Source organism: Aulonocara sp. 'chitande type north' Nkhata Bay, linkage group LG16 (assembly GCF_057382095.1).
Source record: "Aulonocara sp. 'chitande type north' Nkhata Bay isolate Kocher_YH1m ecotype deep benthic linkage group LG16, A_spYH_male_GT1.1, whole genome shotgun sequence".
NCBI lineage: Eukaryota > Metazoa > Chordata > Actinopteri > Cichliformes > Cichlidae > Aulonocara > Aulonocara sp. 'chitande type north' Nkhata Bay.
In genome coordinates, this window is record NC_141359.1 from 37,345,862 (window position 1) to 37,360,333 (window position 14,472).

General features: G+C 43.7%; 1 protein-coding gene across 1 annotated transcript; it reads left to right on the forward strand.

The window, feature by feature from the left end:
• Positions 1–549: 549 nt before the first annotated feature.
• gjc4b (gap junction protein gamma 4b) lies at positions 550–8,128 on the forward strand. The gene is made up of 3 exons (XM_086266697.1): positions 550–731; positions 5,421–6,597; positions 6,700–8,128. Exons 2-3 carry the CDS (start codon positions 5,451–5,453, stop codon positions 6,711–6,713), a joined length of 1,161 nt encoding a protein of 386 aa, XP_086122823.1. The 5' UTR covers positions 550–731; positions 5,421–5,450; the 3' UTR covers positions 6,714–8,128.
• The last annotated feature ends 6,344 nt before the right edge of the window (positions 8,129–14,472 follow it).

Sequence of the window (14,472 nt, forward strand, 5' to 3'; positions counted from 1 at the left end):
TTTTTTGGAACCTGTCAGTCCTCGTTTGTACGTGTGTGTGTTTGATTTTTTTTCTGGACCTCTGAGTCAGAGATGGACTGAGTCATTACATCTAAAGCCTGTTTTAAATTCATCTGATTTGGAACTGTTTGTTCTGACTTGGAGTTTAAATCGAGACATTTAATTCAGTTTGGATACCTGGAAATTATCCAGTTTGGACAGAAATGGAAACTTCTGCAGGTTGCAGACAGGCTCAAGCACCTCCAATAAAGCTGTCTCTGTTGTTAACAATTAAAGCCTTCTTACGAGGCCAAAATTTAAGCGGCGAACTAAACCCATTCTCTGTTTTTTCCAGTAAAAAAACTGATTTATTCTTTGCTTTCAGAATGCTCCTCCTGCGACACATTTCTCGGTCCTCTCACCCTGAGCAGCCTGGAGTTATAAGACGAAGCAAAGATTGCATCAGGAATGCTGGCAGTTTAATGCTGTTCTCCAGGCTGCGCAGAAAGGGGGTGGGGTGCCTGGCTGGAACTGGGAGGAGAAGAAAAGAGGGGAGGGGGGATTTGGGAATATTCTTTGTCCTCGCCCAGCAGTTCGACACACAACTGGAGAAACGACGCGAGCTCCTCGTTGGAAAAGAAGAAAAACCTGGATGGCTTAATATGAAGAGCGGGAGGACTTTGATTTAAAAGAGAAACCCTGCGTAAGACCACGACTTTAATGAAAAGGAAGACCTGGAATCATAACTGAAGGTAAAACACCTCACAGACAAAGCGCGGCGGGGACGCGGGAGCATCTTCTCTTAGCTTTGGCTAACAAATAAGAGCTTTAACTAGACTTTTATCTTCAACTTCTCGGGCCTGTCCGCCGGTGGCTGTGATTGTAAAGCGTCGGAGGTCACTGCAGCGTTTTTAATAAGCCGTGCGTTACAGCACAAATCCGTTAAACGAGAGTTTACGCGCACAGTGTGAAAGCAGGGAGCGCTAATTAAAGAGAGAAAAGGGGAATCTTACGGCACATTAAGGCAAAGATATCTAATTAGCAGAATGTGCAGTTACAGCTGCGTTGGCACGCGGACTATTTATCTCGTTTTAACGGGACTTTTATCTGCATCCACTTTGTGATTGGACGGTCAGGAACCGTCTGGTTTTTTCCTCCCTGGAATCTGCCCACACACGCTTATGTGGGATATTAGCTGCAATATCGATACTTTCTTAACGGTTTTCAGGATTTATAAAAACAATGTCGCCCACCGGTTTGCTTTGATAACAGTCGGTAACGTTAACGGAGCACGCGGGGCACCGCGCTGACGACGTGTCCAGTCGTTGGCCACGAGGAGGAATTTTATTCCCTGCAAATGGATTAGCTTCCTTAAAATTTCATATCGGAATTCGTGGATTTGGGTTTTTAAATGATTTTTCTTGTTTTCTTGTCATTACTCTTCTTCAGTTTTACTAATTAAGTAGGTTTTATGATGTGACTCACTGTGCTGTGATGGGCGGATGGTTTGGGATGTCTTTTTTTCCCCCAAACCCGGTTCTATCGTTAAACTTAACCGGAAGTCACTCCTTACTCAGGTCTGCTCGGTCCCTGCTTACTTGTCGGTCTCTCTCTCCCCCCCCCCCCCCCCCCCCTCCCCGCTTCAGGACAGGGGCTTCTATGCTTAAGCGCATTGGGGTACCGGAAGGTTAACTGCAGCGAGCCTCCCAGATGTGGCACAAAACCCTCTCTGTTCAGCAGCAGTGTTGAATCTCCACTGGGTGAAAGCAGCCTGTTTTCTGTCAAATACCACACAGACAGGCCCGGGCTGGCTCTGCAGACAAGGCTGAAACTCATTTGTCTTTTGAGGGATGAGTGGGGAGCATCTAGGGAGTCTCTGCAAAATCTTAATTGTTAATACTGATGTTCGCATCACCCCCTCTAGTACATGTAAGGTTCAAGCTATATAAAATGTGGTCATTGAAAGCAGATGGATTTTACATTACATTACTGTTTCTTTGATAGGTGGGTAGGCCCATGAGAGGTTTCAGAGTCAGCACAGCTGAAGGAGACTGAAAGCAGCGTAGAAACGCTACAAAAACTCATCAAAATTTGGATGAACACTTCCGCTGCCGTGACTTCAGGTCCCTTGTTATGTGCAGTGTACCAGCATTGATGAGTGGAAGTGATAAGCTCGATTCCAAAAATTGTTTTTGATGGAGTCTGTTATTCATCCCAATCCCTGCTCGGAATTTGATCCAGCGAGGTCCTGCATTTCTGTTAGGCAATCTTTGTTATGTAAAAGTTGATAAATTGTTGAGTAACTTAGCAGTTCGCACGTGATGGACTAGTGAATAGTGGTGCTGAGAAGGAGCTGTAAAACTAAAAATAAGGATATGAGCAACAGGCCCATCTACATACCATTCTTTGATTCCAGTGCTCAATTATCTAGAGCAGCTGAGCGTTACATAATTCAGCTCTTTCTACTTCCAGCTTTTTGCTTTAGGCTTGCTTGTGAGGCAGCACTCAGACTTGAACAAAATGTCAGTTCTTACTAACTATTAACCTACATTTCAAGCAGCTGAGGATCATCTTGACCTTTAGTCCTTCTGGCTTTGCATCAACAAAACTACAGTATAGCTCAGTTTAGATGGAGGGTAAAGGTAGTTCTCACAAATATTTAGTATGTGTTAAATAATTTCCCCCAGGGATCAATAAAGTATTCTGATTCTGATTCTGATGTGTTATCTCCATGGAAACCCAACAGTTGCGATACCACACTTTTGTGTTGCTGCATCTCTTTGCATGTAGAAATGAAATGGCTGCATACAGCAACAACATAAACCACAGATGAGATACTGAGAGGGGAGCAGTGACTAAACGCAGGAAGATAATTGTTTGATTTAGTAGTTAATGTTTCAGACTGAATCGTCAAACTTGCTGATCATTTATCTGATTGTCATTACCCAGTTGTTCCTGCACAATGCAAAATGTTCTTTATCTAGGGAAGTTGTTGTGTTGTTTTGTTTTTTGTCCTTGCCAACCCTGCGTCAAACATGAGTACCACTCACACTGGAGAGTTGCCCAGTATAACAAACCACTTATTGAGCTGGAGCGCTGAGGAGAGTAATCTTTAGAAGGCTTTTCAGTGGTAGTTGGTGTTGGAATCGTTCGGGTCACTTTTCCCTTATTTGATCTAGTTGGTCTTTTCATGCATGCAGTTTTTCTTAGCCACACAGCATATTATCAGCTAAAAGTCTTGTTGCAGGTGTGCATGTATACTTTTAATCAGCAGTTATGAATGAACGTTTAAATGATGTTAAACGTGATTTCTCCCTCACTGCTAAAAACATGGGGGTAGATGGAAAAGTATCATAATCCAAGCTATGAATAAATCCTACAAATGTGCTGGGTGAATAATTTGAGGCTTTCATGTCCAGCGTTTCTTTTCACGGCATAACGGCGTCACTCGTTGGCACAGTCTCACGAAACCTCAAGCTAAGGAAGTTCTTTCACACAGACGACATGACCCATGAGCTGATCTGACTGAAAAACTGAGCAGTTTGTCAGCTGAGAGTAGTTTCCACACAGACTTCAATACAACCATCTTTTTAAAACTATAGAGAGCGCCCCCTTTTGGGCATTTGAAAGAATGCCGATTTGAGGTACTTGCAGTTGGCTTCAACTTTTAAACTCTAAAGATATGTTTGGATGTTATATAAACTCTGTGGTATGATGTGGTGAATATGTTCTTTTTTTGGTTTGTTTGTTTTTTGTAACCATAATATATAAGTTATTCAAAACTTCATGCTTTTATATTCACAGTAGGGACGGGAGGATGGAAATCCAGAATCTGTTCCATCAAGCTCATGGGTTGCTTTTTTCATTCCAGCCGTGTTTCTCTGCTCACATCCATGTCCTGGCAGTGGAGATTTGGATATAAATTAGTTGCGCTGAGCAGGAAATAAATAAATTTAAAAAAGTATAAATAGAATGCATGGTGATGTCAGAATCAGTCGAGTCCATTCCTTTGTGCTGATGTTGCCGTAGGGTGCTAGCTGTTCTTTGTCAAGAATAAAAAGCACAAAACTAACAATGATGACACAGTGTTAAAAGTCATTTCCCATTTCTTTAGTCGAGTTGATGAAAAGGGTCACAGATAAAAGTTCAACAGACAAGAAATAGTGTTTGTGCAACAACAGAGTGCTTCCCACATGGCTGTTAAGCTAAAAACTTTGCATACGTTGGGCTTCAGCTTAAAAAAAATTGAGAAAACTGGTCAAAGGGAAGACAAAAGGGCAAAAAAAAACAGGTGATTAACAGTATTTGTAAGTTATGACCTTGAGAAATAGGAAAAATCCAGCGAAGAGGGATCTGGCCCTTCAGTTGATCCATCTGCTGCGCACGGATTTGTCATCAGAAATGTCTCAGCCTGAGAGTTCAGGTTGTGTTGAAGAATAAAGGTGGTCACAACAACAATTGACTTTTGATCTCACTATTAACATAGATAACAAAACATTATATTTAATATATAGTGTATATACATCACATGATAACAACTAAAGAAATGAGGGCTGACTTGAGGTTTTCGCACAGCGCTACTTTTTATTTTATGATTCATATAGTTGAATAAAGGCTTTTCAGTCTTTATGACCGATACATGAACAGAGTCGTTTCAAGGCAGAGGCAAAAAGCAGCATAAGAGTTTGAATATAAACTTGTACCTTATGTAGCTGGTTGAAGTGCAGCAGCTTGGTTTATAGTTCTGGATAATTACACAGCTGAAGTTATGAGGTGTGAAACCACTCACGCTCTTCATTACTACCTTGTTGTCAGATTACTAAAATTCAGTTAAGAACAACCACACGTGGCTCTGAATTAGTTTGTAACTTCTTAAACTTCTGTGAATGTCACTGAACTCTGTAAAAGATGAAGACAGCTTTCAGTGTCTTTGCACAGCAGTGTCGTAACATGGAAATGTGGTGCTTGACTGAAATTTTGCTTGCTGAAGTTTCCTCACACTAACACGCGCATGCTTCTTTTTTTTAATGTCTGACCTCAGGGCTTTTTCTTCTTTCTTTTTTTGCTGTGATAAACACCATGTACCATGTCTGCTGGTTAGACTGTCTGCACATCGCAGTCTGCCTGTGGTTACATGATTTTGATTGCATCTATTCAGACAATATCAGATCCTTGCCTGAACATGCCTGCAGATTTTACTCCATGGCTGTAATGGGTACTACTGTGAGGGTGGCATAATAGCACCACCTTGTGTTGCATAAACATGATACACCTACTACAGTGTATTTAAATGTTAAGTACTACTGTATTTCTTTTTTTGGTCATATTTTAGTGACCCATATTCCTTCACGCGCTTTCTGTTGTTGGGCCAGCTTCTTGGTAAAGACATCCAGAAATTAACTTTGATATATGCTTTTTTTTTTTTTTTTTCTCTTACACAGACATAGCTGTGTTCCTGTTCCAAAGACAAAATGAGTTGGAGCTTCCTCACACGCCTTTTGGATGAGATTTCCAATCACTCCACCTTTGTGGGCAAGATCTGGCTCACCCTCCTCATTGTTTTTCGGATTGTGCTGACGGTTGTTGGAGGAGAGTCGATCTACTACGATGAACAGAGTAAATTTGTGTGTAACACGCAGCAACCTGGTTGCGAGAACGTATGCTATGACGCCTTTGCGCCATTGTCGCACATTCGCTTCTGGGTGTTTCAGGTGATTATGATCACCACTCCCACCATCATGTACCTTGGGTTTGCTATGCACAAGATTGCTCGCATGGATGACGATGACTACAGGCCCCAGGGCAGGAAGAGGATGCCTATAGTGAGCCGTGGTGCTAACAGGGACTATGAGGAAGCGGAGGACAATGGGGAGGAGGATCCCATGATCATTGAAGAAATTGAGCCAGAAAAGGAAAAGGAGGTTGCGGAAAAGCCCAAGAAAAAGCACGACGGGCGCCGTCGCATCAAGAGAGATGGCCTGATGAAGGTCTACGTGTTCCAGCTGTTATCACGTGCCATCTTTGAGACCTCCTTCCTGTTTGGACAGTACATCCTTTATGGTCTGGAAGTGGCACCGTCGTACGTATGCACACGTTCCCCTTGCCCGCACACAGTGGATTGCTTCGTGTCACGCCCAACAGAGAAAACTATCTTCCTGCTTATAATGTATGCCGTCAGCGCCTTGTGTCTCCTCTTTACCCTGTTGGAGATCCTGCACCTTGGCATCAGTGGTATCCGTGACTGCTTTTGCACGCCACGGCCCCGGCACCCCACCCCACGACACTCAGCTCTGGCCAGCCAGAGGTCCTCCATCTGCCGCCAGCCCTCTGCGCCTCCAGGCTATCACACTGCTTTGAAGAAGGATCCATCTGGAAAACTGGGATTTCGAGATAACCTGGGAGACTCAGGTCGCGAGTCTTTCGGGGACGAGGCATCGTCTCGGGAGCTGGAGAGGCTGCGCAGGCACCTAAAACTGGCCCAGCAGCATCTGGATATGGCATACCAGAACGAGGAGAGCAGCCCGTCACGCAGCAGCAGCCCCGAATCTAACGGCACTGCAGTGGAGCAGAACAGGCTAAACTTTGCCCAGGAAAAGCAGAGCAGTACCTGTGACAAAGGTGAGGCTTCCATCTTTGTCTCTTGATAACCACAGTTTTATTTTATTTTTTCTGGCTGTTTTTGAAACTCATTGCTTAACAACCCTGATGATCTGTCTGCAGGTCTTCGTGCATAGATTCTCATCAGCTGGGCAGTTAACATGAGGAGCAGTGAGAGGACACAAGGGATTTGAACCAAGGGGAGTCTGTATGTGTGAGTGGGGATGTTGTGAAATTGCTTGAGGTGGATGAAGTCAGCCCAAGCCTTCCAGTGTTATGGCCGACTGTGGTCGAGCATCGGTTCACATTGCAAGAACGGTCGTCTCAACCCAGCAATACTCGAGACACAAGCCGGTCTAAAGATCCAAAGTGCTTACAAACTGCCATAGTGCAACAAGAACAGTTAAGGTTACCATGTGCTTCTCCCTCAGGGCAGCTATTTTTTTTTTTTTTTTTTATAAATATAATTAACTTTAAGTCTTAGAGCTATTAGTCATTTTTATGAGTTTGTCCTCCATTGGATGTTCAGTGATTGCATCTAAAGTTTGCATTAGATTAAAACTGGAAAACTTAATGGGATTTTTCTAAGGCCAAGCCAGATGTGCAAAAAAAGATGTTGAAACTGTAAGAATTTTGTGTTTTGTGCAGAAGTGAGAGTGCTTTTACATGCAAACAAAGGGTTAATGGACACAGCACCACTCATAAAGAAAAGGTACTGGAGTTATTGTCATGCTGATGAAGACTTTGAGGTGTAACATTTCATACAAAGGTTTCCCTCAAGTGTGTCAAAGGATTTGTTTTTTGTGATTTTGATGATGTTGCACCAGTCAACATTCCCAAGTCTGGCGCCTGACTGGTGACTGGAACACACTTGGGATGCCTTTGTCCAAAGGAATAGACAAACCTGGGTAATGCTTGAAAACCATTTAACTCTTGATAATGACTTGCATTGTTTTAAACATTTAATACTGTATTTTTGTATTAGTTGTAAGTGTTGTTGTCTTGACTCTTGTCACTGTGGCCAACACGTTTCGGATTATTTTGTTTTTTTCCCTGTTTTTCAAAGAGTATTTGCTACTGTCTTAGCTCCCTGATGCCAGATTTTGTTGGACTGGTGTATTCTGTTTGGTACAGTTGAGATAATATTGCAACACTTTTTTCTTTAATATTTAAATAATTTTGTTTTCTTATTTTATTAGGTACACATCATGTATGACCACAAGAAATGTTAACTTTTGGGTTTTTTTTTTTTGTTTGTTTTTTTTTCCTTTTGGTTAAGTGGGGATAAAACTGTATCTGTTTGATATCTGAAAGTGCTGATTGCTGGATGAGTGTTTTCACTGTTCCAGGATCTGTAATCAAATCAATGTGAATTTAATGCCTTGAACGCGCTCTGACGAGATGCCATCTTTTTCTATTCTGAATAATACCCACAGTGCCAATTCATATTTTCATCTCAAGTTATTTTTGAACAATGCTTTTTGTACTTTTTATACTTTTTGTATTGATAGAACTTTGTGGTTAGTTTTAAAATAAAAATCCAGCAAATTCAGATTTTTGGTCCTAGTTTTCCTTTGTTTACAAATATTGTTTTAGACAACATTGGACAATAGAGCATACCAGTAAAGGTAACGTAGACATTATCTCACGTCCCACAATCTTGGGTAAAATTTGGAAAGTGGTCCAGTTAAATAGATCCATCTTTGTATGTATTGAAAAAGGCCACAAGTATAACTCGGTTACTTTCCATCAGTGACCTGTACAGTGACTTGAATGATGTCTGTGAGGTCTAATACTTGCCAATTTCACCTGCAAATGACTAATCCAAGCTGATATGTCGGGTCACTTCTATCTACATTCACTGAATACCTGAGTAGCTACACTTACCGCTTTCAGAAGTGCACAGTCTGGCGACTGGAGGCCATTTGAGTGCACAGAAAACCAGTCAGAGGTGATCTGAGCTTTATGACACAGTGCTCTATCCTGCTGTCCATGCCACATTCAAAGTCAGTTAAACTACCTTTCTTCTCCATTTTGGTGCTCAGGTCTTGACCATGCCCAAACATTGAATTGGTATAATGTAACTGGCCAGTTAGATATTTGAGTGTGATCTAAAAAAAAAACCCAAAAGGCCTCCAGTGAGGTTTTATCATTAAATAAATTATTTGGGGATTTGGCCATACATTTAATTTTCTATGAATAGGTTTTATTTGCAACTTAAATCAGACAGGGCACTGCCTCATAGCAAGAAGGTCCTGAGTTTGATTCCTCCACCTCACTCGGGCCTTTCTGTGTGGAGTTTGCATGTTCTCCTCCCTGGGTACTCCAGCTTCCTCCAACAGTCCAAACACATGCGGTTGGTGGGGTTAGGTTAATTGGTGAATCTAAATTGCCCATAGGCGTGAATGTGAGTGCAAATGATTGTCTGTCTCTGTGTTAGCCCTGTGTCAGGCTGACGGCCTGTCCAGGGTGTATCCTGCCTCTCGCACCTATGGCCGCTGGGATAGGCTCCAACCTCCTGCGACACTGACAAGGATAATGTAAGACAATTGATGGTTGGACAGACACCATTATTGATGCTATACAGTATGGTATACATTTATTTTCAGTAAATCAGATTATTTTACTTTCTGGTACTGAACATTAGCGTAGTACATTTTATATGGCTACTTTAGACTTCTGCTACAACTCTGAATTATGCCACATTCAGAAGTTTGCAGACGACACAGCCATCATGGGGTGTATCTGGGATGATCAGGAAGAGGAGTACAGAAGTCTGGTGAGGAACTTTGTCGCATGGAGTCACACAAACCACCTGCAACTCAACACCTCAAAGACTAAGGAACTGGTTGTGGACTTCGGGAGGTCTAGAGCAGGTCCACTGCCGGTTCAGATAGAGGGGGAGGAGGTGGAGGTGGAGGTGGTCAACAAGTACAAGTACCTCGGGCTGTGGGTGGACAATAAACTGGACTGGTCATGCAACACAGAGCACCTGTATAAAAAAGCCCAAAGCCGACTGTACTTCCTCAGGAGGCTGAGGTCTTTTAACATCTGCAGGAAGCTCCTGAGGATGTTTTACCAGTCAGTGGTTGCTGGAGTACTTTTCTATGCTGTGGTGTGCTGGGGGAGCAGCACAGCAAAGAAGGACTCATCCAGGCTGGAAAAACTGATCAGGAGGGCTAGCTCTGTGGTCGGCATGAAGCTGGACACTCTGGTGACAGTGGCAGAGAAAAGGACACTAAAGAAACTGATGGACATTATGGACAATGCCAGGCATCCTCTGCACACGGCCATTAACAACCAGAAGAGTCTGTTCAGTGACAGGTTGCTTCTCCCCAAGACAAGAACTAACAGACTTAAAAACTCCTTTGTCCCACACGCCATCAGACTGTTTAACTCCTCCCTGGAGGGGAGAGGGAGGGGAAACAGGAGGACAAAGGAGGGGGGAACAACTAAGCTGTAGTGCCTCTTCACCCCACTGTGCAATACCTTTTTGTGCAATACTTTTGTAAATAGTCAACAGTGCAATAGACCTCAATACTCGAAATGTGCAATTCATTCACTTGTATTTTTATTTTTTATTCCTATTTATTCTATTTATCCCCTTCGTATATTTTATTTATATTGTCTCTGTATTTATATATGTGTGTGTGTGTGTGTGTGTGTGTGTGTGTGTATATATATATATATATATATATATATATATATATATATATACAGTGGGGCAAAAAAGTATTTAGTCAGCCACCGATTGTGCAAGTTCCCCCACTTAAAATGATGACAGAGGTCAGTAATTTGCACCAGAGGTACACTTCAACTGTGAGAGACAGAATGTGAAAAAAAAATCCATGAATCCACATGGTAGGATTTGTAAAGAATTTATTCGTAAATTCGGGTGGAAAATAAGTATTTGGTCACCTCAAACAAGGAAAATCTCTGGCTCTCACAGACCTGTAACGTCTTCTGTAAGAAGCTTTTCTGTCCCCCACTCGTTACCTGTATGAATGGCACCTGTTTGAACTCATCATCTGTATAAAAGACACCTGTCCACAGCCTCAAACAGTCAGACTCCAAACTCCGCCATGGCCAAGACCAAAGAGCTTTCGAAGGACACCAGGAAAAGTATTGTAGACCTGCACCAGACTGGGAAGAGTGAATCTACAATAGGCAAGCAGCTTGGTGTGAAAAAATCAACTGTGGGAGCAATCATCAGAAAATGGAAGACATACAAGACCACTGATAATCTCCCTCGATCTGGGGCTCCACGCAAGATCTCATCCCGTGGGGTCAAAATGATCATGAGAACGGTGAGCAAAGATCCCAGAACCACACGGGGGGACCTGGTGAATGACCTGCAGAGAGCTGGGACCAAAGTAACAAAGGTCACCATCAGTAACACACTACAACGGCAGGGAATCAAATCCCGCAGTGCCAGACGTGTTCCGCTGCTGAAGCCAGTGCATGTCCAGGCCCGTCTGAAGTTTGCCAGAGAGCACATGGATGATACAGCAGAGGATTGGGAGAATGTCATGTGGTCAGATGAAACCAAAGTAGAACTTTTTGGTATAAACTCAACTCGTCGTGTTTGGAGGAAGAAGAATACTGAGTTGCATCCCAAGAACACCATACCTACTGTGAAGCATGGGGGTGGAAACATCATGCTATGGGGCTGTTTTTCTGCCAAGGGGACAGGACGACTGATCCGTGTTAAGGACAGAATGAATGGGGCCATGTATCGTGAGATTTTGAGCCAAAACCTCCTTCCATCAGTGAGAACCTTGAAGATGAAACGAGGCTGGGTCTTCCAACATGACAATGATCCAAAACACACCGCCCGGGCAACAAAGGAGTGGCTCCGTAAGAAGCATTTGAAAGTCCTGGAGTGGCCTAGCCAGTCTCCAGACCTCAACCCCATAGAAAATCTGTGGCGGGAGTTGAAAGTCCGTGTTGCTCGGCGACAGCCCCAAAGCATCACTGCTCTCGAGAAGATCTGCATGGAGGAATGGGCCAAAATACCAGCTACTGTGTGTGCAAACCTGGTAAAGACCTATAGTAAACGTTTGACCTCTGTTATTGCCAACAAAGGTTATGTTACAAAGTATTGAGTTGTATTTTTGTTATTGATCAAATACTTATTTTCCACCCTGATTTACGAATAAATTCTTTACAAATCCTACCATGTGAATTCATGGATTTTTTTTTTCACATTCTGTCTCTCACAGTTGAAGTGTACCTCTGGTGCAAATTACTGACCTCTGTCATCATTTTAGGTGGGGGAACTTGCACAATCGGTGGCTGACTAAATACTTTTTTGCCCCACTGTATGTATGTGTGTATATATATATATATATATATATATATATATATATATATATATATATGGCAGCACAAATGAACCAGCTGCTAGTTAACGAGAGACACCCGGAATGGCTAACTGAAGGCCGGACGGTCCTGATCCCCAAGGACCCCAAGAAGGGACCGGTCCCCTCCAACTACCGACCAATAACCTGCCTCAGTACTACATGGAAGCTCCTGTCAGGCATCATATCGGCTAAGATGAACAGGCACATGGGTCAATACATGAGCGGGACACAGAAAGGAATTGGCAAGAATACCAGAGGCGCAAAACACCAGCTACTGGTAGACAGAACAATCAGCCGAGACTGCAAGACCAGACTGACCAACCTGTGCACTGCCTGGATTGATTACAAGAAGGCCTATGACTCAATGCCCCACAGCTGGATACTGGAATGCCTAGAATTGTACAAGATCAATGGGACCCTAAGAGCCTTCATCAGGAACTCAATGGGGATGTGGCGTACAACACTAGAGGCCAACTCCAAGCCCATAGCACAAGTTACCATCAAGTGCGGGATCTACCAAGGAGATGCTCTGTCCCCACTGCTGTTCTGCATAGGCCTGAACCCCCTCAGTGAGATCATTAACAAGACTGGCTACGGATACCGACTACGGAACGGAGCAGTTGTCAGCCACCTCCTGTACATGGATGACATCAAGCTGTATGCCAAGAGTGAACGAGACATCGATTCACTGATCCACACTACCAGGCTATACAGCAATGACATTGGAATGTCGTTCGGACTGGAGAAGTGTAGTCGGATGGTAACAAAGAGAGGGAAGGTAGTCAGAACTGAGGGGATTGAACTACCAGAAGGCAACATTGCAGACATAGAGGACAGTTACAAGTACTTGGGGATCCCGCAGGCAAATGGGAACCATGAAGAGGCCGCTAGAAAGGCTGCAACCACCAAGTACCTGCAGAGGGTCAGGCAAGTCCTGAGGAGTCAGCTGAATGGTAAGAACAAGATCCGGGCCATCAACACATACGCCCTGCCCGTGATCAGGTACCCTGCTGGGGTAATAGGCTGGCCAAAGGAGGAGATAGAAGCCACTGACATAAAGACAAGAAAGCTCCTGACCATGCATGGAGGGTTTCACCCCAAGTCCAGCACCCTGAGGCTGTACGCTAAGCGGAAGGAAGGGGGCCGGGGACTGGTGAGTGTCAGCACCACAGTCCAGGATGAGACAAGGAACATCCAAGAATACATTGGGAAGATGGCCCCAACTGACCGAGTGCTCAGTGAATACCTCAGGCAGCAGAAACCCAAGAAAGAGGAGGGAGACGAGGAACCATCATGGAAGGACAGGCCCCTGCACGGTATGTACCACCGGCAGATAGAGGAGGTGGCTGATATCCAGAAATCCTACCAGTGGCTGGACAAAGCTGGACTGAAAGACAGCACAGAGGCACTAATCATGGCAGCACAAGAACAAGCTCTGAGTACAAGATCCATAGAGGCTGGGGTCTATCACACCAGGCAAGACCCCAGGTGCAGGCTGTGTAAAGATGCCCCAGAGACAATCCAGCACATAACAGCAGGGTGCAAGATGCTAGCAGGCAAGGCATACATGGAACGCCATAACCAAGTGGCCGGCATAGTGTACAGGAACATCTGTGCCGAGTATAACCTAGAAGTCCCGAGGTCAAAATGGGAGATGCCCCCAAGGGTGGTGGAGAATGACCGAGCTAAGATCCTGTGGGACTTCCAGATACAGACGGACAAAATGGTGGTGGCTAACCAACCGGACATAGTGGTGGTAGACAAACAGAAGAAGACGGCCGTAGTGATCGATGTAGCGGTTCCGAATGACAGCAATATCAGGAAGAAGGAACACGAGAAGCTGGAGAAATACCAAGGGCTCAGAGAAGAGCTCGAGAGGATGTGGAGGGTGAAGGTAACGGTGGTCCCCGTGGTAATCGGAGCACTAGGTGCGGTGACTCCCAAGCTAGGCGAGTGGCTCCAGCAGATCCCAGGAATAACATCGGAGATCTCTGTCCAGAAGAGCGCAGTCCTGGGAACAGCTAAGATACTGCGCAGGACCCTCAAGCTCCCAGGCCTCTGGTAGAGGACCCGAGCTTGAAGGATAAACCGCCCGCAGGGGCGTGCTGGGTGTTTTTTATATATATATATATATATATATATATATATATATATATATATATATATATATATATATATATATATATATATATATATGTATGTGTGTATATGTATATATGTATATATGTATATATATATGTGTGTGTGTGTGTATATATATATATATATATATTCTGTAACTCTGAAACTTCTGTCGGTGCTGTGCTTTTTGGAAATCGAATTTCCCAGAGGAACCCACCCGAGGGATTAATAAAGTTCTATCTAATCTAATCTAGACAGCCAGTGACCTCTAGAGGAATTAGGTGATACCTACACTCCATTTTTAAAAAGCTTTCTGAGAACAGAAAGTTGAAGAAACAACATAATATTCTAAATAGCACTTTTTAAACCCATTTTACAGCCATATAGACAAACTAATCCACCCTGGCTGACA